This window comes from Phascolarctos cinereus, unplaced genomic scaffold, assembly GCF_003287225.1.
Source record: "Phascolarctos cinereus isolate Bilbo 61053 unplaced genomic scaffold, phaCin_HiC Scaffold_726;HRSCAF=1367, whole genome shotgun sequence".
In the NCBI taxonomy this organism is placed as follows: domain Eukaryota; kingdom Metazoa; phylum Chordata; class Mammalia; order Diprotodontia; family Phascolarctidae; genus Phascolarctos; species Phascolarctos cinereus.
In genome coordinates this window covers 101,770,687-101,795,511 of record NW_027556098.1, presented here as the reverse complement: position 1 = coordinate 101,795,511, position 24,825 = coordinate 101,770,687, and the positions used below count along the sequence as shown (strand labels likewise).

General features: G+C 40.8%; 1 protein-coding gene across 1 annotated transcript in view; it reads right to left on the bottom strand.

Annotated features, from left to right (window-relative positions):
* The window catches only part of TAGLN3 (transgelin 3), a 32,175-nt gene extending 10,608 nt beyond the window's left edge, over positions 1-21,567 (bottom strand). The window contains exons 1-3 of the mRNA XM_021007189.2: positions 21,397-21,567; positions 11,111-11,292; positions 9,753-9,927 (exon numbers count right to left, since the gene is read on the bottom strand). Of these exons, the coding sequence (XP_020862848.1) occupies positions 9,753-9,927; positions 11,111-11,292; positions 21,397-21,505 (466 nt within the window). The 5' untranslated portion in view covers positions 21,506-21,567. The remainder of the gene's footprint in view (positions 1-9,752; positions 9,928-11,110; positions 11,293-21,396) is intronic.
* Between the last annotated feature and the right edge of the window lie 3,258 nt (positions 21,568-24,825).

Here is a 24,825-nt window from a genome sequence, read left to right as displayed (position 1 = left end):
ATACTTATTAACTGTGTAACCCTGGGCAGGTCACTTAATCCTGTTTGCCTCAGTTTCTTCATCTTTAATATGATTAGGAGAAAGTAATGGCAAACCACTCCAGTATCTTTGCCAAGAAAATCCCTAATGGGGTCACAAAGAGTGAGACATGACTGAAAACAACTGAACAACAACAACCTACTAATCTAGTTCACAGGGTTATCATATATAATTAGCCCATCCTGGTGACTGTCAACCATGTTATACATCCAAATAAATTCTTCTTTAACCTTTACCAGAATTTTCACCAATATAGCCAATCAATAAGCATTTATTTATTAAGCATACACTGTATGTCAGTCACTATGCTCCATGTAGGGGGGATATGACAAAGGGCAAAAGACAATGCCTGCCCTTGGGGTACTCACATTCCAACGGGGGAGACATATAAACAATTAAGTACAAGGAAGAAAGACAGAGAGTAGATGGAAGGTGAGCTAAAAGGGGCAGGTCTTAGCAGCTAGGGACCAAGAAAGACATCCTGCAGAACGTAGGACATGAGCTTAGTCTCAGTCAGCTTATATTCCACATTTATACTAACTCTTAGAAACAAAAGTCAGGACTGACTCCATGGGAACCATGAAGATGGCCCCCTGCCTCTACTACAGCTTTTGTCTAAACAGGAAGAGGGAATAGTTTTCCCTCTATAAACAGAGCCAGTGCCACTGCCATCACTGCCTTGGGGAAGCACCAGCAACAGCTGTCCAACTGGAAAGAGTACCAGATGCTACAAGTATCAGGGTGCTAGAAACAGACTACAGAGTGTCTAGGGGACCATTCCCCCCCCACCAGCTCACAATGGGATAAGGATATGGTTACAGCAATTTGTCAAGGGAAGAAGAGAGATAATAGGGAAAGGAGGAGAGGAGACACAGGGACAAAAAAGAGTGAGCTGCCCTCTCACCCTATTAGTTATGGTATGGCAGGACATAATAGATGGGGTGGGGGAGGGGAATCTCCTCAGAATAAAATATAGACCCATTAGTCTGGCATTTGACTTCCCCACCTGTCAAAATCTGATTTCAACCCATGTTTCTATTCTTATTTCAATCTACTTGGATATCCCTCTTCTTCATTCCCTTCTTCCCCTCATATGGTTGCCACTCTAATTTAGCCCTTGTCCCCTCTCACCTCAGCTATTATAAATGAAGTCCCTTTTGGACCCTCTTCAATCTCTCCCTTTTCCAATCCATTCTCTATAAAAAACAATCTTCCTGAGACACCAGTGTAACTACATTACTCTCCTGCTCAGATATTTTCTATTGCCTCTAGGATAAAACAGAGTGTTCCGTTGAACGCCCCTTACAAATCCAGTCAAACTGGATTACTAGTCATTGGCTGATCTCGTCCTGCCTTCTCCCACCTCCATACATTTGTCCCAGCTTCTCTGCATTGCCTGAAATAAAATTCTCTCCATCTCTTCCTGCTGAAATCCTCCTTTTCTTCCAAAACCCAGAGCAAATGCTGCCTCCTGCATGAATCCTTCCTTCATTATCCCTGGTTAAAAGGATGTTACACTACAACATTCGTCAGGCCACTTTGTTCCTACATATTTAATGATATTTTAATTTTACATGCAACATGCCCTCCATTCCTAATAAGAATGTAAAATATTAAAGACAAGGCCTGTCATTTTTGAACTTTCAGTCCCCAGAACCTAATATATAGCTATGGGGACCTATGATTTTATTAGTTTTACATGGGGTGACTCCCTCCAGCAACACAAGTCTGTATCTTCTTTGAAGCTTACAGTCTTAGAGGATTATCTGGGTCAATGAGAGGTTAAGTGACTTGCCCAGAGTCACACATCCAGTATGTGTCACAGACCTGAACTCAGGTCTTCCCCCCTTGAAGGTCAGTTCTCTATCTGCTAAACCACAGAGCCTATTGGAAAGGATATACTCATTTAGATGAGGGAACAGGCGCAGTCTAAGGCCTGCTCCAAAGAAGAGTGAAAGCCAGCAAGACAATTAGACATTAACTTTCATGGGATTTTACTTAAGATAAGTTATTTGTTAATAGATGCAATTTGAGAAGCTTTCTCAGTTTTTATTCTCCCTCTTTCTCCTTCCATTAGCTGCAAAAAAGGATAAGATAAATTGCTTACATATTGCTTCCTTCTATGATTTTGTACCACTCAACTCTCTCTGATCTAAGCACAGTTGATAGGGATCTCTTCCTTGGTATACCTAATGATGATGATGATGACAAGGAATATTAAACCCACCACATAGCATGCACCTTGGTCAAACAAGTGATTTGCTCTTCAAGATCCAGAGAGTCAGCAAGGACTGGGTTAGTACTGTACCCTCCCCAAAAGACAAGTAATATTATTCCATGACAAGAGCAACAGATTTGAATTTAGATGACCTGGATTCAAATCCAGCCCTTCACTTAGCATCTTGTGTGACTTTTTTATAGATGTTTTCTCATCTACAAAATAAGGTGTTGTGCTAGATGACCTCTGAGACCCTTTCTAGCTCCAAATCTACATTCCCATGATTCAGGAAACTGTTGTTCAAAGAAAATGCCCGTATAATCTACCCTTAACTATCTAAGAGGTGAGAGTCTAAATCTATGGTCTTACTTTTCCATGTCAGAACTTGGAACAAACAACCAGCCAGTTCACTTACCATGCTCCTGCTATTGCCACAAGGAAGAGATTTAACAATATTCCTGCAAAATACAAATTGTGGCGCAGGAATCTAATGAAGTACTACCACCTTATAAGAGAAGATGAATATGAAGACATAGAGGAGCATAGGAATAATTGTATGGACAGACAGTAAAGTAAGCAGAACCAGAAAAACAATATATACAATGCTTAGAACTAAGTAAACAGAGAAAACGATAAAAATCCTAAATGCAGTGCAACTGTAATGATCAAATTGACCCAAAAGAAAAAAAAGAGAGAAAATACATCCCCTCTCCCCTGGGGGGAGAGTGTTTATGGATGTGAATGATTGGATATACCATCAGATATATTGCTAAGTTTTCTAGAACTGCTTTGGGTTTTTTTTCCCCTTCTATTTTTCTTTTGTATTTTTTTGTTACAAGGGATGGCTTGCTGGGTAAAGAAGAGGAAGAGATCTATTTGGAAATTAAGGTGATAAAAAACAAAAACTAGCAATAAAAATATTTTTGAAACAATAGTGTGGCTAGCATGATCCATCATCTGTTTACATTGTTCCTGGCCCAACACTAAAAAGAAGCCTAGTTATCTTGAATGCTTAATTCCCATTGATCTAAATTCTACAAATTGATATCTTATGCTGCAGTTTGCACTATTCAGAGAACACTGGGACATTTTTTAGAAGCAGTGGGTCCTTTCTGATTGCTTTAGAGTTCATTGAAAATATAATAGAAATGATAATGCTACAATAATATAATCTCATAAATTATATAACACTTTAAACTTTACAAAGCATTTTCCTTACAATAAGCCTATGAAATCAGGCACATTTTATCTCCATTTTATAAGTCCAGAAACTGAGATCTAGAATGAGTTAAAGTCACACATCTAGCAAGTGTTATAGCCAAAACTAAAACCTACATCTTCTATTGCCTCAGTTTCTTCATCTGTAAAAAGGGGATAATAACAGCACCTACATCCTAGGGTCATTGTAAGGATTAGATCAGATAATATTTGTAAAGCACTTAGCACAATGCCTGGCACATAGTAGGCACTATAAAATGCTATCATTATCATTACCACTATTCTGACTCCAAGGCCAGTGGTCTTAAGACTATGCTTTTCCAGCTTCTCTGCCAAAAGGGGATTTCAAGTTATCAAATTCTGAATGCTTCTAGAGTCCCAACCTGCTTGAATAATTGAAAACTCGAGATAAGGATGCATTTGGCTGGTCTTTCCTCCTGAGTTTCTGTGAACGCATGGCACAAGAGCATCACCTGGGGCCATTGGATGCCTGCAGGTTTGCTGTGGGCCCCGCACCAGAGGGAGGTGAAGAGAAGCAGACAGCAAAGACAAATGTAAGTGAGGATGAAGTGTCCTGAGGATGGACACAGAGGAAAGAGGGGGGACTTGGGGTCAGAGGTGGTTGTTGCTCCGTCATTCAGTCACGGCCAACTTTTTGTGACTCCATGGTCTTGTCCATGGGGTTTTCTTGGCAAAGATACCAGAATAGTTTGCTATTTCCTACTCCCCCATGTTACAGATGAGAAAGTGAGGCAAATAGATAAATGACTTGCCCAGGGTCACACAGCTTGTAAGAATCTGAGGCCAGATTTGATCTTAGATCTTATTGACTCCAGGCTTGGTACTCTGTCTACTGTACCACCTAGCTGTCTCAAGGACTTGGGTTCAAATCCCATCTCTGATTCTTTCTATCTGTATGGCCCTGGGCAAGTCACTTAATTTCTCTATGCCTCAGTTTCATCAAATGTAAAATGAGAAGGTTGGATTGGATGACCTTTGAGGTCATCCAAGTTCTTTTCATTACAATGGTATGGGGCAGGTCAGGATGACCAAGGCAAGCTATTAGTTTGGAATGTATCTGACCTGGAGGCTCTGCAGAGGAGGAAGGAGAGGAGAAAAGGGATAGAAGGGATGGAAGAGGGAGGTACCTAGCCATGCATGCATCTGGGGATTTAAATGATCTGCAATGCTGGGCAATAGGGCTAGCCTATAGCTGGTGTTATCATTGTATGCGTACACACACACACACACACACACACACACACACACACACACCCCCTTGTAATCCTGTCCTGACATCCTCTCTCTAAGCTGAGAGCTTTTACGCCTCAGTGATTCTCCTCCACCTGTTCAGCTGTTCCTCTAAACAGATGCCTCCTCATGATGCCTGGCCCGGCTCCTGCTCCTGCTTCCTGGGCTTCATCAGTCATGGCTGTGCCAGCTCTGAGTCATCTCTCTCCCTTTACTCACTGCTCTCTGGGCATTTCACCTGAGGCTCCATCCTGTCTCCTCTGCTCTTCACCCTCCAGATTGCCCTCTCCTCTCCCCAGAGCCCTCCCTTCTTCCTGCCAATGGCATAATCAACAGCCCTGGCTTGAGCTCCAGGGGGTGACATCCATAAGCCTTCTGATTTCCATCATCTTTACCCAGGATTAAGAAGCCATAGTTCAAATACTAACAACTGATGACATTTAAATACACTTTGCAAAAGCATTTTACATAGGAACACAGATTTTGGTGCAGTGGATAGAGTGTTGGCCATGGAATCAGGAAGACATGAGTTCAAATCCAGCCTCAGACACTTATACTAGCTGTGTGACCCTGGATAAGTCACTTAACCCTGTTTTCCTTAGTTTATTCCTCTATAAAATGAGTTGGAGAAGGAAATGGCAAACCACTCCTGTATCTTTGCGAAGAAAACCCCAAATGGGGTCATGAAAAGTTGGATACAACTAATCAACCAAAAAGATCTATCTGAGGAATAGAAAGATCATCCAGTCCAACCTTTTCATTTACAGATGAGAAAATTGGGGCCCAGAGAGGTGAAATAACTTGCCCAAGAAAACACAGGGAATAAAGTAGAAAAGCCAGGATTCAAGGCTAAATCTGATTCTAAACTCAGTGCTTTCTCCAAGGTACCATGCTATCTTTCAATCTGTCATCTTCTTTGTTCTCCACAATACTATGAAGCAGGGAATACAGACATTATTTTCATGCCTACTTTTAGATGAGGAAACTGGTTCATCTCCATTTTATAGAGGGGAAAACTGAGCCCCCCAGAGATTAAATCAATTGCCCTAAGTCACAGAACTAATAAGTGGTACAACCAGATTTTGAATTTGCTTCCTCTCCCTCCAGAGTCAGTGGCCCTTCCACTATCCCTCAGTGGCCCCATGGCAGCCTCTTGTCCATTTCTCATGTAATTCAGTCCCATGGCGGATGTCTATGGCAATCATTCATTTGGACCTCGGTTGCACCCTTATACCCTCCACCATAATCAGACACACATTCTGACGCTGATTTTGCCTCCTCTTCTCCATTTCAACTCATTAACTGAGAGAACTTCTTCAGGCATAGCCCTTGAAGCAGGCTTTTACTTCTTACCTCCCACTAGTATCTTTCCACCCTCTCTTCACCTCTCCTATTACTGAGAATACATTTTAAAAGAGATGGACACCTAAAGACAAAGGCAGCAATGTTGACAAGCTGGAGTCCTTCTAGAGAAGCGTGATCAGGATGGTGAAGACAATGGAAACTACGCCTTGTAATAATCAGTAGAAGGAATTGGGGAAGGTTAGTCTGGAGCAGAGATGCCTAGGTGTAGTATAACAGCTGTCTTCAAGGATTTAAAAGGCTGTTACATGAAAGAGGAATTAGATTTGTTCAGGAAATGAAATTAGGAATGATGAATGGAAGTTATAGGAAGATTTAGGCTTAGCATAAGGGAATATCTCCTAATGATTAGAGCTAATAAAATGGAACAGGCTTCCTAGGAAGTAGTGAATTCCCTCACTGGTGGTCTTCAAACAGGCTGGGAGACTACAAACAGGCTGTCAAGAGGATTCCTGTTCAGGTACAGGATGAACAAGATGGTGTCTGAGGCCATTTCCACCTCTGAGATTCTGGGGCTCTGCAATTCTATATTCTGGATCTCTCTGGCTCCATTTTTTCTCTCTTTTGTTTAATGTTCCCTTTCTTGCTACTATCTTATTTGCTAGTCTGAGTTCTAGGTCCCATTAGCCTCACCTACCTTAAGAAAGACTTCAAAACGTATAGCAAGAGCAGTAGTAGAGAACGAGTCTACCTTTGTTGGTTCTACCCATTAAAAGGGCAGGAACAATAGTAAAATCAATCAAGGAAGCAGTATGATGCAATGGAAATCCTGGGAGATTTGGAGACAGAGAACCTGGATTGAGAACTTGATTCTCTAGGTCTCAGTGTCCTCGTCTATGAAATGAAAATGAAATAAATGGCTTCTAAGGTCCCTTCTAGCTCTAGCTCTTGCTGTCAGTCATGTCCAACTCTTTGTGACCCCATTTTGAGTTTTTTTGGCAGAGATATTGCAGTGGTTTGCCATTTCCTTCTTCAATTCATTTTACAGATGAAAAAATTGAGGCAAGCAAGATTAAGTGACTTGCCCAGGGTCATGGAACTAGTAAGTGTCTGAGACCAGATTTGAACTCAGGTCTTCCTGATTCCAGGCCTGGCCCTCTATCTACTGCACCGCCTGGTTGCTAAGGTGTTTTTTTTTTAAAAAAAGGACTTCAATAAATCTCTGATCTCATTAATATGACTATTCCCTCTATCATTGCAGATCACAGTTGCTTGATGGTCTTTTACTCTGTGTAATTCTAATCCATTTTCCCAGTAGATCTTTCAAAGGGGTGCTATCCAATGTGCTAGAAGCCTTCCTCTTGGTCTTCTCAAGTTATCAAAGCTTTAAACTGCAAGACTTTTGGATCATTCTGTATTTCTCAGGTGTCACATATAGCCCCAAGTTATCCCTTTTCCCTCTCTGATAGAATATGACTGGCCCACATCCTTTTCTGATCACACATTTTTTTTCGATGATGTCATCAAAAGGGATTGATAATAGCCATCGACAAAGATTTGTAAGGCATTTAATTTAATTAATTTAATTCCTTTTTCAGGTGCTTAAAAAAGCTATATTTCGGGCGGTAGGCAGCGCAGTGGATAGAGCACCGGTCCTGAAGTCAGAAGGACCTGAGTTCGAATCCAGCCTCAGACCAAACACTTGACACTTACTAGCTGTGTGACCCTGGGCAAGTCACTTAACCCCAAGCCTAGACAAAAAAAAAAGAAAGCTATAGAAAATAACATGCAAACATAGTCTTTACAGACCACCTGCCACCATCCGTCCTCCCTCCAAGTGCCCTCTTCTGTATTCTCTGTACCTTAATTTGTGTCAGTTTCCAGTGAAAAAAAACCAAGGCCTCTGTGCTGGCTTACTCTGTCCTGGGCAGTATCCAAACTTAGTCATGCTTTCTGCCTAAAGTAGTTAATATTAATAGCAGTTTTTAAATAGCTAAAGAAAGCTGAGCATCTGCAAAGAATGGAACACATAATGACTACTTGGTATCATCATTATCATTATATTTAATTAATGGAAGCCCATAACCTAAATCTAGGACCTGACTTTGCATGGTGACTTTGTGTTAAAATATATCATAGTCCAGAGGATTTGTATGAAGGCTAGAATGAGCACTGCCTCTGAAATCAAAGGACATGAGTTCAAATCTCACTTCTGATGCCTACTACCTATGTCATCTTGGACAAGTCACTTAACTTCCCTGGCCCTCAGTTTTCTTATCATAAAATTAGGGGATTAGAGCAGTTGGTCTTTAAGTTCCCTCTAGCTCCTCATCTATCATCCTATCATCTGTGCTTTAAAAGGTTTGGGTAATAAGGGCTTAGATATTGGGTGCCCTTAATAGCCTCAAAGATCCCTTCTTTGCCACGGTGGCACAGCAGAAGTACTCACTTTGAGATTAGGGGAGCTGATTCAAATCCTGATATTTTCACTTCTTTCCTGTGTGACCTTGGGCAAGCCACTTAATGTCTCTGGGCCTCATTTTCCTCATTGGCAAAAAAAAGGAGATAGGACTTGATGGTCTCTGACGTCCCTTCCGGCTGTCAAAGCTATCATCCCATGAATCTCTCAGTTCTATGATGATTGTGCCATACTGTGAATCTCAGCTGCTCATTTCTTTTTCAGGAAGGTAACAATGCCTCCTCTGTCTCTTTTTCATAGAGGTATTGTCAAGAATAATGGTACAAATCATTTTTCATAAGTTAGGTTTCTTAGCAGGAAGGTACTAGTACCAGTTCAATCTAAGGTGACATTAGCTGGAAGGCTGGCTCTTTTTGCCATGTAAAATACTATTATGTCTAATAGAGAGAAAACACTGTTCTCACCAGTTAGCCCCATGTGATAACAACCCATTCGGATCACTGCATCATTGATTTGCTCCAATGGGCCTTTTGAGACGGCCAATAACAATAAACAGATGAAAGAACAGTTGATTTGGTAGCCATTGTCTATCTCTTAGTGATTCAAGCAGGCTTTATAGGAAGCATAGGCAACAAAACCAGATACGTATGTGGAGGATGTAGTGAATCCTAAGTAACTATTAACTACAAGTTAGGGTTATCATCCACTTCCCAGATTTTGTGACAAAAACTAAAAAAAAAATCATTTTTGCATTAATAATGGAAAGTGTATGCTCTTCCCCACACCACTTTTCTATTAGCTGATATTTGTTTGGGGAAAGTATGTTGTGGGTGAGGCAAGTGAAATAAAATACATTTAGTGAATATTTTTTCTTCCAAACGATGCCTTTTGGTTACTTGTCAAATTGAAAATGTTCCAGGATATCCTCAATGTGAGACCTCTACCACAAAAGGGATCCAACATACCATTGACAGAGCATTATGATAACAGAAAACTGACAGGCAATTGGGATAATGGCACTAGAAGATGTCTCTGGGTAGAGAAAAGAATCAAGTGAGAAAAGGCGAGAAAGAGACAGACACAACACACAGAGACAAAGACAAGAGAGTTAAAAATGGAAGAATGGAAAGAAAAAGATGAGAGAGAAGAAAAGAGAGAAGGAAGGGTAAAGGAAGGAAGGAAGGAAGGAAGAAAAGGAAGGGAGAAAGAGAAGGAAGAAGGAAGGAAAGAAGGGGAGAGAGGAAGGAAATTTCTTTTGTTAATACACACATCAGTTGTTTGCCCACAAACACTTCATTTGTTTACCTTCCCATAGATCCACAGTCTGAAAAATATCTGTGGTCCTGACTCCATAGATTTCAGCAGCCTTTAAAAATTGAGAGATTTGCTCCATCTGCTTGAATGCCATTTTTGACTCTGAGATCTTTGGGATTGGCTCTTGTCCTGTTGGATGTAAACTATTTATCAGCTTGCACAGCACCTGAAAAAGGAAAGAGGGAGCAAAGAGTCTGTTTAATATTGTTAGTTACAGGTCACTAAAAGAAAAAGCAAGTCCTAATCCATGCAACTTGCACAATGGGCAATATTGCCTGGGCAGGGAAAGGTGTGGCACTTTACACAAGAAAATGAAATGACATTACTCCTGTTCCCAAAGCTGCAAATGATTTGCTGTGCAATCACAAACAAGCCACCTAACCTCTCTGAAAAAGGAAGTCTATTTACAACTGGGGAAACCAGGACCCAAACTTCATAAGATAGTGTTGATGAGCAATTAATTCCTGGGGATAGCTGCTGCAGGGAAGTTATTTCAGTAACATTTATCATCTACTTATTCATTTTTTAAAAATTTCTATCCAAAAAACTGATATTAAGCTTGATGATCAACCAAGCACATGCTATTGCTATGACAAAGAACTGAATTAGAAAATTTACTTAATTCTCCTCCATAGGAAAACACACACACACATACACACACACACACACACCCCTACAAAAAGTCCAAACCAAGAAAATGAAGTGAAAGCATATGCTAAATATTACGTAACAGTAAATCACAGCATGAGGGCAGGGCTGGTAGGATTGCTTGAGCCACAAGCTCATGTAGGCAGCACTCTATCTCCCTGAAAGCATCTGGTTGAAAAACAATCATTAAATAATGATCTCCTTGGGCTTCACAGAGTTTCAGCTCTGGTCTCCTTAACAAAGCAATAGGAGCACCACAACACCAGACGGAAACCAACTAGGGGGAAAACAAAAAAACAAAAACAAAACAAACAAAAAGATTCTGAAATAAATTAATAGACCATAGGTGGCTGATGGTGGTAGAGGATTTAAAAGAAACAAAAACAAAAAACAGTGAGGGTGAAAAGGAACTATTGTCTGTTTTAAGAGAGGATGAGTCGGTTTCAAATTGTCTGAAATTTCCTCCAAAGTCATCAGAAATGCCTGGGAGGCATGGAAGCCCACCAAGCTAGCTAGAAAGGGAGTTGTCCAGGCGGGACAGTGTGGAACATGGAGAGACCAGGAGATTGTTAATCCTTGAATGATAGAACCAGCCTAGCAACACAAACCAGCAGCCTGTCTATAGAGGATAGCGGAGAGATGCGTTTCTAGTATGCCAATTTACCTCGGCCACCAGAAACAAAAGCTCAATCAATACTTACCGTTCCATCCATTAACCAGTTCTGAAAATTGGTCCGGCCAGGGGGTGGGTGCTCTAAGTCCTCTCCACACTGCAGAATAATCCAGTCCACTAGTCTATTCTCCAAGTCCTGATCATACTTCTGTTCTATCTTTTCCTGCACCTCCCGGCTTAAACCATAGCTTGGTCCCCTGTTAGCCATCTCTGGAAGAGAAGAGATAACACAGCCGTCATTCAAACAATAGCAGCAGCCGCCTCCACCAGATCCCAGAAGAAATGCAGCGGTGCCTTCGGTTTAAAGGGCCAGGAAGAAAATGTAAGGAGTCTCAGCTGCAGCTGCAGGGGCAGTAACAGCAGAGCACGTAGAAACGGGGGAGGGAGGTTGGGGGGGAGGGGAAGGGGGGGTGCATTTTAAATCGAGAGAGTGAGCAGGGCTTCTCTTGATCCAGAAAAGGAAAATGTAACAATATTCGGATGGAGCTTTAATCCATTCCTCAAGAAATCCAGAAAGCTGAACAGCCCCAGTTTGTCGGGGGTGGGGGGTGGGGGGAGGAGAAGGGGGGGGGGAGAGAGAGAGAGAGAGAGAGAGAGAGATGAGGAGGAGAGAGAGAGAGAGAGAGAGAGAGAGAGAGAGGAGAGAGATACCGACCGATACCGATACCGTACATGGAAGCTCAGTGAAACTTCAGTGGAAGCCAGCTACCAGGGGAGATTTGGTGGTGTTTCCCACCCACTTCAGTCGCTCTTTGGGAAGCCTGAAACCATAGGATCTAAAGGAGCTGGTCACTAACAGGCAGAGCAGGAGACTGGCTGTATGCTGTGCTTCTGATACTGCATGGTGATCTGGAGAACGATACACTGATTTGATTTTCTCATGTATGGGGAGGGTCAGACCAGAGACGTTGCTAAGAGCCCTACTAGGGGCCAACCCACTTCTGCTAGAGGCACTCAAGCCTGCACTACCTATCTCTCCTCCTGCATAATTCTTTCCCCTCCCCTTGGGACAAGGGATGAGAATAAGAGGCAGGCTGTGGTCTAAAGAAGGACAATAGATCTGGGGCTGGGGCAGAAAGGGAGAAATGGGGGGAACGCTGAAGGGAGGAGTATATAAATCTCTAGAGAGCCTTTTGTATCTACTGCCCATCTGGTATAAAGAAACAAACCACTTTCCTCCATTGTCCACCACTGCAAGAAGCATGGGGCTGATTGCTTCTGGCTTTTGTTCCCCATCCCAGGTTTCATCTCAAAACTTTCATCCTACTTGGAAACTAGTCTGTTTCCAATAATTTTAAATTCAATTCAATTTTTTAAAAACAAGTATTAAGCTTCTATTATTGTTGTTACCTCACTATTCTTGTAATATAATGTTTAAAGAAAGGGTTCTTAACATTTTTTTTTCGTCTCACAGTCCTTTTGGCAGCCTGGTGAAACCTATGGACCCTTTCTCAGACTAATTTTTTTTTAAATGTATAAAACTAGTACATAGGAGTACAAAGAAAATCAACTTTATTAAAATACAGTTGTCAAAAGATTAAAAAGTTCATAGATCCCAAGTTAAGAACCCCTTGAACTTTAGAGGAATTACTGTCTACTGAAAATCAAGTTTTACAAATCATTCATAGCTCATAATGTGAGCTATTGGTATTGCAAATGTACTAAGACTTCTTGGCACCATAGGTTTTGATAAATAGTTTTGTTCTGTGAACTTAAAGATGCTATTGACTTATAAAAAATTAAAATTTTCAGTGGTTTTGTAATTTCTGACTTTCTTTGAAGTCTATCTCACTGATGATTTTGGAGATTTCTCAGGGGCCATGTACAAAGCTGGGGAAGAGGCACAATAGCCCATGAGAAATAATCATTCTTTGGTGTCTTGTCATCTCTAAGGTTTTCAAAGTGATGCAGGGATTTATCAGTGTTTGTTAAGTGTATTCTATCTCTGGCCAAGAATCTGTCAACTCTATATAGTGTCATCAAGTGTCACAGTGATTAGAGAGCTGGACCTGGAGTTAGGAAGACCTGAGTTCAAATCCAGCCCTAGACACTTACTAGCTATGTGGCTTTGGGCAAGTCACTTAGCTTCTGTTTGTCTCAGCTTCCTCAATTGTAAAATAGGGATAATGGTAGTACCTACTTTATTTTATTTTATTTTATTTGGTGAGGCAATGGGGTTAAGTGACTTGCCTAGGGTCACACAACTAGTGTCACATGTCTGAGGCTAGACTTGAACTCAGGTCCTCCTGACTCCAGGGCTAGTCATCTATTCACCACACCATGCAGCTGCCCAGTAGTACCTACTTCTAAAGGTTGTTATGATGATCAAATCATAAAATATTTCTGAAGCACTTAGCACAGTACTTCATAAGTGCCTGTTGGCTTCTTCCCTTCCAAAAATCCAAATCCCATCCTCAGATACCACTTTCTTAACCAGCTCTTCACTTCCCAGATTAAACTTTCTCTTCTAGATGCCTTACCTTCAATAGACAACAGTGAAGAAAACACATCCTTTGTCCCTATGGTCTTCATTTTCTTACCCTAGACTTCATAATGCTTTTGGAGCACCAGAAGTGAATAGACATCTTGAGAAGTTTTCTGTTGCATCTTGGATACATGCCTCAGGAAGATAAACTTTTCTATGGTTATCAAAGTTAACAAATAGCTGCTTCAGTACCCATCAGCAGGGAATCACCAATATTATTGTTTTTTTCTTCTTCCCTATGCCCAACGCTGGAAAATCTCTCACCCAATAAGTTCTGCAGCTCTATTGTATCTGACCTGGGAGGACAAGAGGTTTCTTTTTCCTTAGAGCATCCAGATCTCTCTTCCTCAGAAAAGGCCTCAAGACTGTTTCTTAGCTTTAATTGTACAGGTGGCCTTTTCCTCACTTTCCTCTTTTATGTCACACTTCCATTTTCCATCATCCTGACAAAACTTTTTTCCCCTCCTTAGGGTCCCCCTTTTTTCGTGTTGAAGACTTGAATCTATTTCTGAACATACTGTAATCCCTTTGCATCCTCCTTCAAGAGGGAGATTAACCTATTCTTGAAATGCAGATAAGAGTCACTCACAGGTGGCAGAAACAAAAATATCTCACGATCCAGGAAAATCACTGCATAATTTAACTCTTCATAATGGTTGAGATTTTCAGCCTTATTTCTTGAAACTACTCCTAGGTTTTTACAGTTCATTCCTAAACCTTCATAAAAGGTTTTGTTTTTTCAGCTAATTATCACTTCTAAATCATTTGACAACTCCACTCAAATTTTTTCCCTTTGTCTTCACAACCCCAAAGCCACAGCTATACCCACCTCCCTTTAAGCCTTCCAGCAGGCTTCTGTATATTACACCTATTTGACTCACTTATGAATCTACTATATCAATTTGCCTAACCTTTTAATTATTCGATGGGCAGATAGGTGGTACAGTGAATACAGTGGTGGGGCTGGAGTTAGAAAAACTCATCTTCTTGAGTTTAAATCCAGCCTCAGACACAAATCCAGCCTCAGTAGCTCTGTGACCCTGGGCAAGTCACTTAACCCTGTTTGACTCAGTTTCCTCATCTGTAAAAAAGACCTGGATAAGGAAATGACAAAACACTCCAGTATCTTTGCCAGTAAAACCCCAAATAGGGTCATGAAGAGTCAGATACAACTGAAAAATAGTTAATTGTTCTATTTACCTTTCTTTACCTTACCTTGTCTTGCCAACTACTTGCTCCTTATCCTTCATGAGTCTTCATCTTCAACTTCTACTTCTAATCTTCCTTGTTCCTCCTTATTCTTCTATTACCTCCTTATTTTTCTTGATCTGGACTGATTATCCAAATTGTTGTTTGTTAAATTTCTTCTCCTAAAACGCAATCTCTGATTTACTTCACTAATAAATCCTTCCAATTCACTGATAATTTTTTTTCCTCTTCATATTAGGCTCAAGTCTCCTGACTCTCCTGACTTGGAGATGTGCCCCATAGAAATTTTAAACTGGAGGACAGCTCTTATTTTCTCTAAGTGCTTTGCATACCTTCATCAATTAGCATCAATTTATTCATTAAACAGATATTTATTAAACATTTGCTATGGACCATACATTGTGCTAGATGCTGGAGATACAAAGACAAAAATAAATCAGGTCCTGACCTCAAGGAGCTTGCATTCAATCAAGAGACTATTTTCTGGGCTGTTTCATAGCCTACCTACATATGGACCACAAGACCAGGATGACCATGGTGGTCAGAGGATCATAGATTTAAAGGTACCTGTATGGCATAGTGGATAGAATGCTGGACTTGATCCTACCTCAAAAACTTACTAGCCAAATGAGTCTGGGAAAGTCACTTAACCTCTCTGAGCCTTACTTTCCTCATCTGTAAAATTAGGACATTAGACTCAATGGCCTCTAAGGTCCCTTTTTCACTCCAAATCTATGATCTTAGGATCTAATCCAACTTTTCCATTTTACAAATGAGGATAACAAGTGTTAGAAAATGATTTTCCCAACAGGATACAGATTGTAAATAGAAGAGGTGAAGAGCATCATTTCTGGTGAATAGCAGACATTGAACAAAATATGTATTGATGGTAGGCAGCCATGGAATGGTTTTTCTTTATCCCTATGGGAAATTCAGTATGGATTACAGCATAAAAAACATTAACAGTAACATATATCTTCTTAGAATAATATGCAGTGGCTATGCGACATAGTAGATAGCATACTGGATTTGGAGTCAGAAAGAACTGAGTTTCAGGCCTGTCTTAGACACATTGATCAAGTCATTTCATTATTTTCAGCCTCAGATCCACATCGGTAAAATGGGGATAATAGCCCCTAATTCTCAAGGTTGTTGTGATGATCAAATGAGATAATGGTTGTAAAGCACTTCATACGTCTGGCACATGGTAAGACATATAAATGTTATTATTATTATTATTATTACTCCTAACTTACAGGGTTGTTATGATGGTCAAACATGTATGAAAAGTGTTTTGCAAAACTTGAATATTTATAAAAATATTAGCTATTATTATTGAAAGTAAACCTCAGACCAGGTATGGTGACACACACCTGCAGCTCCTGGTGCTCAAGAGGCAGAAGCTGTTGGACCACTTGAATTCAGAAGTGCTGAGCTGTATTAGGTAAAACTGATCATATGTCCAGTAGTAGTACAGTGAACCATCAGGTTCAGGGAGCTACCGGGCTGCTTAAGGAGGTCAGATTGGCCCAGGTAGGAAAAACAAAGAAGGATAAAGCACCCATGCTTATCTATAGTGGTATTGGGATGTAAGTGGCTACTGCACTTCCAGCCTTGTCAAAGTAGGGAGACCCAGACAAAAGAAGGAAAGAGAGACAGACAGATAGAGAAACAGAGGGAGACAGAGAGAGAGAGAGAGAGAGAGAGAGAGAGAGAGAGAGAGAGAGAGAGAGAGAGAGAGAGAGAGAGAGAGAAGGAAAGGAAGGAAGGAAGGAAGGAAGGAAGGAAGGAAGGAAGGAAGGAAGGAAGGAAGGAAGGAAGGAAGGAAGGAAGGAAAAAGAAGGAAAGAAGAAATGAGGAAGGGAGAAAGGAAAAGAGGAAAGGAGAGAAGAGAAGAAAGGGAGGGGAAAAGGAAGGGAGGAAGAGAGAAAAGAAAGAAGGGAAGAAGATAAGGGAGGGATAGAGGGAAAGAGGAAGGGAGGGACAGAGGGAAGGGAAGAATGGAGGGAAGAAAAAGAAAACTTCAGAAAGGATGAGTGCCAGTGTAGTAAAAATTCAGTTAAACAAGGGAAACTCTAACATCAATGGAAATATACTCCATACAAATATATTCCAAACAACGAGAAAGAAAGATTGAAAGTATCAAGTTACCACAGTAACGATCACAGAAAGGATCTTGGATCTAGAATCACCTAGAAGCTTCTAATAAAAATCAGAGGTGATATTGGAATACAAAATTTCAAAAGGCAAAAGTGATGGACTTATAAGCAATAGTAACTTATCCTGTAAACTCGAGTGTGATCCTACATATAAAAAGATAAACCTTTAATGGAAAAAGAGGAGACTATCCAGTATTCTTGATGATAATATCAGAGCTGAGTAGGAATTTTGAAATGCAAACGTGAGCCCAAAGAAAGCCAGAAAGGTAAATGCATTTGAGCAGTGTTAACATTCCAATAGGAAGAGAAGCAACAAGTGTCCCTTCAGAACCTTAATGTCTTTAAAGGAGTTAAAAAAGACAAACAAAGGACCCAGGGCTTGGTTAGTCCTGCTCTGAGGATTCTAAGAGAGGAATGAAAAAGGAAGCAAGAAGAAATATATACAAAGGAAGAAGAAGGGAGTTGATCTTGATCCTCATAATTGGAGGGTATGAGAAGAGTATACAAACATGGAGGAAGTAGTTGGGGAGTGGGTATTAGAAGACCCTCATTCATTTCTGAATCAGACAAAGGAAGATTGAACACACATACACACAAGAGTTAAAAGTAGAAATACATCAAACTCATTTGGGAAATACATGGGGATAAGTAGAGGAGATGTTACAAGGGGTGATAACACAAAGGAAGAAATGATTTTAAGGAAAATGGACTTCTTTATCCTAAAGAGGAGATTAAAAGGAAAAAAAAAGAACTGGAAACTAAGGGTGTGACTATTATTTGGGGAATGGCTGAACAATGGTGGTTGTATAGATACAATAGAACATTAGTGTACCATAAGAAGTTATGGAAAAGGAAATTTGAGAGAATCCTGGGAAATAGGAACAGATGCAGTATGAAGTGAGCAGAACCAGGATAACCATTTATACAAGTATAATAGCATTGTAGAGAAAAAGAGCTTTGACAGTCTTAAAAGCTCTTATCAAAGCAATGACCGCCTCCAGACAATTAAAATGAAGCATATTATCCATCTCCTGACAGTGATGGACCCAAAAAGCAGAAAAAGACATACATTTTTGGGCATGGCTACATATGGATTGTTTTGCTTTACAATGCTTACTTGTTACAAGGTTTTGTTTTTGTTTTTTTCTCTTTTTAATGGGGAAGGGGGGTAGTTGGGAAGGGAGTAGTTACCAATAGGGAAATCAAAGGTGGAGTAGGGGAGGGTAGAAGAAAGAGGGTCATTGAAATGTTCTTAAAATGACTAGAAGAAAATAGAAGGAAATTCAGAAAGAAATACAGACAAGAAAGACAGTTTTGAAAGTTATATGCTGAATTTATTATGTATGTTTAAAAATCAAACAAACAATGAAATGGATATCCACAGTTTCATATAAAATCATCTTTTTGTGTACTGCTGTATACATATGGAAAGATTTGTTTTGGTGTTTATGTTCAGAATAAATTTTTTTTTAAAATCCATAAGATCATAGCTTTCAAGCTAGAAGGTATCTTGCAAGTTCATCATTTGAGGGATGAAGAAACTGCATCACAGAGAGGTTAAATCAGTTGCCCAGAATCACACAAGTAGTAAATGCCTGAGGAAGGATTTGAATCTAGGTCTTTCTGAGAGCGTTCAAGGCCCATCCATTATGCTATGCTACTGCTCCCAACAAAATAAATGAGAGAAGCATAGAAAGACTGTTAGTCTTTATATCATATAGTCATATAGACTGATATAAAGTAAAGCAAACAATACCAAGAAAACACCATAGCAATGACTACAAACATGTAAATGCAAACAAAAACACTACAATAATTGAAACTGAATTCCGTGACCCAACAAGCTAGAGGGCTGGATGTTTTCTCTAGTCCTCCAAAACTTGCAAAACACCCCCAAATAGGAATTATACACAAGAAGTAAAGCACTTGCTGCTGCCTCTGCAGATCAAGATATCAAGAATTCTAAAAAGGTTAACAGCCTGGTGAATTAACAGCTAGATAGCTAATCTTTTTCTTTTTTTCTTTTCTTTTTTCTTTTTTTTTTTTGGTGAGGCAATTGGGGTTAAGTGACTTGGCCAGATTTGAGCTCAGGTACTCCTGACTCCAGGGCCAGTGCGCCATCCATTGAGCCACCTAGCTGCCCCGGGTTGGCTAATTTTGTAATTGATTTCATGCTACCTCAGCACTTCCTCCCCCGCTAGCCCAGGGTGGGACAAGCCGACCCATTGACTTGTGCTGTCATCCATTAGGGCATTTCCTTGCTCCTACTGTGGTCTCCCAGATATCCTGCTCCTGGCCTCACCCCACTAATCTGTGGCAACAAGGAGCAGTCTTCAACTCTGCCTCCTCCCCTATCAGTGGAACAGGAGGTAGAGGAAAGTAGAAGCATGGTCTGTCTGTGGGGCCAGTACATTACAGGGTGCTCAGTCAGAGAACTAAAGAGCAGAAGGAAGTGAGGGAGGGCACTAGCATGTACATGGCCCTCCACCAGGCCTTAAGGAAAAAGACTGGCATTCCATCTGAAGTCAGTTCTGACTCCTCCAAAGTCACTTGTGACAGGGTTTGAGGCCAATGAAAAGTGAATTCCCCAATGAGAGAGGAGGTTGAGGCCACTTTGATGTCTTGCTCTGCTCTGGGGGATTTGACATCAAGATGGGAAGAGTCAAAAAGTTGGTGATAGGGGAATATAAGAAAGAAGGAATAGGGGCAGCTAGGTGGCACAGTAATAGAGTACCGGCCCTGAAGTCAGGAGGACCCAAGTTCAAATCCGGCCTCAGACCAAACGCTTGACACTTACTAGCTGTGTGACCCTGGCAAGTCCCTTAACCCCAATTGCATTTAAAAAAAAACAGAAAGAAAGAATAAAATTACCAAAAATCTCATAAGAAAGAAAACTCAGAAACCTCAATAAAAAGCAGATAAGTCAACAGGGAAGATATTAATAACAGAAGGAAAGGGGGCCTGTGACCCAACCTAATTTGTCCATTGTTGGTACCCCTAAGATTTTCCCAAACTGTACTTTATCGTTTTGGACCTCAGTTTGCTCACCTGTAAAACAGAAGTTATAACTAGATAATCTCTAAGGTCCCTTCAGCCTTTAGAGTAATATATTATCCTTTTTCTTCTTACTTTCAATAATTTGGCTGTTGCTCTTTGACAAAGAAGATGTAAGCTCCTCAAGGACAGGTACGATTTCATTCTTGTCTTTGTATCCCAAGCACCTAGCAAATTGTCTTGCATCTAATACATGTTTAATAAATGAACTAAATGAGTAAAATAAATGAGTAAAATAAAATAAATGAACTAAATTGAGTAAAAGGGTCTGTGCACTGTAAGCAGGTGACTTGACATGTATTAGCGTGGACATGGTAGAGGAGACTTCTGTTTGACTGAAGAAACAACATTGTTTGATTTTGATTTGTTTTGCTTTTCTCTTGAAAACAATTACAGATGCTCAGAAAAGAAAATGATAAACACAAATGCTACATTGATAGTGGAATCTCCTCTTAGAGCCTTTATTCACTCAAAGTTGTTAGTCATTTGCACCTGTTATCCCTCTCAGGGGCATCTACATCTTAATGCATAGCCTTAGCTGAAAGAATGGGTTTTTCATAATAAAATTCCAGGCATCATCTAGCCAATGAGAGATTTGTGTGGGTTAAGGAAGCATCAGTCTTGTCTGCACTTTTGAAATCACACTGAATAAGGGTAACTCTGGACTTCTGGCTAGGCTATTCAGCTCCTACCACCACCACATTCTCTTAAAAATGGGAAGCCAGGCTAAAAAAATATGGAGGCTTATGTTCTTCATAAATACCTAAAATAAGAGAGGTTTTAAGACTTGCTTATCATCACACAGCTAGTAAGTATAAGGTAGAATTGGAATCCAGATTTTCTTGACTCTAAACTCAGTGCTCCATTTACCGTTCCACATTGTCTCTGAACTATGTCACCCCTAACAACTCAACTCACACCCTAAAGCATCTTGTCAGACTTGCCCTACTTACATTAAATAGCACCCCCATTCTCCCTATCATCCAGACTTGAAATAGTTGACTGTTCCCTCTCCTTTGATTCTCAAACTCACTAAGTCTCCAAATCCTGTGATTTCAACTTACAATATCTCTCACAATTTGTCTCTTTTCCTCTGTTTTGACATGATGCTAATTCATATGCTCTCAAAGGTGCAGCTCTTGAGGTTTGGAAATAACTGGGCAAAGGTATAGAGAGGAAGAGAGAGCTCAGGATATAGCCTTAGGGCACACTCACACTTAGAAAGTGGGAGATCATGGTGGTCTACAAAATGATACTGAGAAAGGTAGGAGACAGGTAGGAGGAGATTCAGGAAAGAGTCATATCAAGCAAAATAAAGAAGAAGAGCATATTCAGGAAGAGGTGGGTGGACAACAGTGTATTTCAAAAGTGGTCCCCTGGGAGATAGATTAATGGATATTTACTTACCCAGATTTCCTGATCTGGTCTCCCTTCTCTCTTTATTCCCAGCTCCCCAGAGTTTGGAGACAGAAAAGGCTAAGACCACTGCCCTAGAATAAAGTTGGTGCTCCACCATCCCAGAACTCTGGAGAGAGACCCAGTCAACTGATGGTGTTGGATTTGATAGGAAACTGGAGAAAGACCATGGTTTATCTACTGCCAGAAAACTCCCACCTCCTCCTCCTTTGAGCTCTGCAATTCAGTTTTCATCTGTTGATAAAAACAAAACAAAACAAAAACAAAAACTTTCTCTTCACCTCCCTTTCTCCCTCCCCCAGCTCAGCCCTGTCCTCCTGAACCCATATGGTTTAAGTCAGGTCCTGCTGATTCCAGGGCCAGTGCTCTACCCACCCCACCACCTAGCTGCCCCCTTTGTTATTATTATCACTATACCACATCTCTGGTGCCCCTCTCCAGTACAGTATATTTGTTCTCTCATACTCTCCCTTGTTACCCTCCATTTTCCCTTATCTCTGGTTCTCTGAAACAAGGAAGAGAAGTAAGCACACTCTTTACTCCTCTCTGCCACTTACAGATGCTCCCTCTGTTTCCATCACTGAACCTCATCTCCTTTCAGGCTCTCTGGCTGAGTTACCTTGGACAAGTCACTTAACTTCTCTGGGCTTCAGGCAACTTTTTAAGACAGTGGTGTGAAACTCAAATAGAAATGGAGACCCCTTATCTATACATAAAGATCCTCACAGCCACGCATTGCTATATGTAATGTTATCTATGTTTGATTTATTTTGTCAAATGTCTCCCAATTATATTCTAATCTAGTTCCAACTGTACTCCACAGCATGCTTGATACCTGCTCTAAGATTAAAAGTTGCTGCAACGAGAGCTCCCTATACCAATGAAATCAAAGGCCCAGTCCAAAAAAAGAAAAGAAAAAGAAAAGAAAGTGCCAGATAGTATACTTTACTAGGAGCTTGATGTTTGTTAATATTCCTACTCATCTTCAGGTCATTCTTCTTCCTTTCTCAAGGATTTCCATACCTGGCTCACAGTCATCCAAACCTCAGCCTCCTATTGGGGGGGCTTTAATATGTATGTTGATACCTTCCTTTCTCCACTAATATCCTGGCCTCCTAATTCATTAACCTCATCACATCTCATGTCATCCACCTCAGCCACCCAGAGAAGGCTAATACTCTTTATTGTTGCTGTTGTGGGATTTCACTTGTGTCTGACTCTTCTTGACCCCATTTGGGGTTTTCTTGGCAAAGATATTGGAGTGATTTGCCATTTCCTTCTTCAGCTCATTTTATCAATGAGGAAACTGAGGCAAAACAGTGCTAAGTGACTTGCCCAAGGTCACACAGCAAGCGAGTGTCTGAGGCTGGATTTAAACTCAGGAAGATGAAGCCTTCCTGATTCCAAGCCCAGTGCTCTATCTACTGCACCACCTAGCTGGCCCTATGCTAATATGGTATATGTTGCCATTACCTACAAATGGGCTCTTTCAGACTCTTTCGGATCATAATCCAGTTTTCCTCTATATCTCTCCCTGTGTCACTCTCTTTAAGCTCACTTTTTCATGCTCAATGCAATCTCTCCACACGTCCTGGTTCTCCCAGCCCATCACTATTTTCCCATCATGCTTTTGATTCTAGAACTGACCAGTTCAACTTGACACTGTAACCCATCCACAAGCTTGCACTGAGCATGGGCCCTGTGTGCTGCCACGCTCTGGAGAAGCAAACATTCCCACTAGTCTTTCCCTTCCCCTCCCCTTTTTTTTTTTAACAGAACAAACCTTTTTATTAAGGGGATTTGTTCTGTGCAGTTTGGCTACACTTGTGGACCTCGGGAGCTACATGTGTTCTTGAGGCCGCAGGCTCCCCACCCCTACTCTAGGCCCTAGTGATCTCCCACCATTATCCTAATTGATTTGCATTTCCATGCTTTCCTCTCTCTCCAATCTTCCACACAGATGTCAAAATCACCTTCCAAGGTACACTTTTGACCAAGTTCCTCCCTTGCTTGAAAATCTTCAGGGGTCCTCTCTGACCTCTTAAACAGACTTCTTAGCCTGCATTCAACACCTTTATCCCAACCCAGCCTTTACCTGTCTTTTCAGATGTATTTAATATTATTGTCCATCACATACAGTTTTGCTATGGTTTAGATGAATTGGACTATTAATCTTTACCAGTTGGCATTTTAAGGGCAGCTAGGTGGAGCAGTAGATAGTGTACCTGCCTTGGAATCAGGAAGACTCATCTTTCTGAGTTCAAATCCAGTCTCAGGGACTCACTAGCTTATGTGACCCTAAGCAAGTCACTTTGCCCTGTTTGCCTCAGTTTCCTGATCTGTAAAATGAGCTGGAGAAGAAAATGGCAAACCACTCACTCTAGTATCTTTACCAAGAAAACCCTAAATGAGGTTACAGAGAGTTGGACATGACGGGACTACAACCTCAGAAGTCAGCATTTTATATAGACAATCTCCTCTCCACCTCTCAGAATACTTGTCTTCCCTTAAGGCTTACCTCATCTGGGAAGCCTGCCTTCACTAATTCTCTCAGATATTGCTTTTTCTTTCTTCAAGTAACCTTCTATTTATTTGTTTCTTGTTATTCATCCTTCATTTTTGAAGAGGACCAATGACATCACATAATGCACATGCTATATCCCTCCAGTAGAATACCTGTCCTTCAGAGGCAGCTAGCTGGTAACACTGGATCGGGCACTGGGCCTGGAGTCAGAGTTCAAATCTAAGCTCACATACTTAGTAGCTGTGTGACCCTGGGTAAGTCATTTAGCCTCTGTATGCCTCACTTTCCTTAATTATAAAATAGAGGTAATAATAGCACCTATTTCACAAGGTTGCTGTGAGCATTAAGTGAGATATTTGTAAAGTACACATCTGGCTCATGATAGGTCTTTAATAAATGTTTCTTCTCTTCCCCTGCCCCCTCAAGGCAGGGACTATTTCATTGTAGTTTGTATCCCACAGTCTCCCTTCTAATAGTTACTTAATAAATGTTGTGTAAGGGTAACAAGGGCTTTGCCAGAGAAAGTTGCCAGCTTGTGTTCCTCCCCGACTTCGTTTCCAATGTATTCTGGAGGCTTGTTACAAAAGTTTCAAGACAATGTATATAGTTAGGCACTAGTGACAAAGGGTCATGATGTGAATTTAAAGGGTCCATAGAAAAGGATTTGTGGGGGTCCATAGTTGGACCTATATTTATCTTCAATTTCAGAAAGACTCACTGAGAATTCTTAAGCTTGTGTGCCTATGTGTGGGGCCACTGCTTGCACCCCTAGGTAGGGAAGAAGAGAATGGAATGCAGTTACGCCAACTCTGCTGAGTCATTGAAGTCTGAAAACTTGCCTTTGAGAAGGGCAACTCCAAGTCTTAGAGCAGATGGAGCTTCTCTTTTATTTGCTA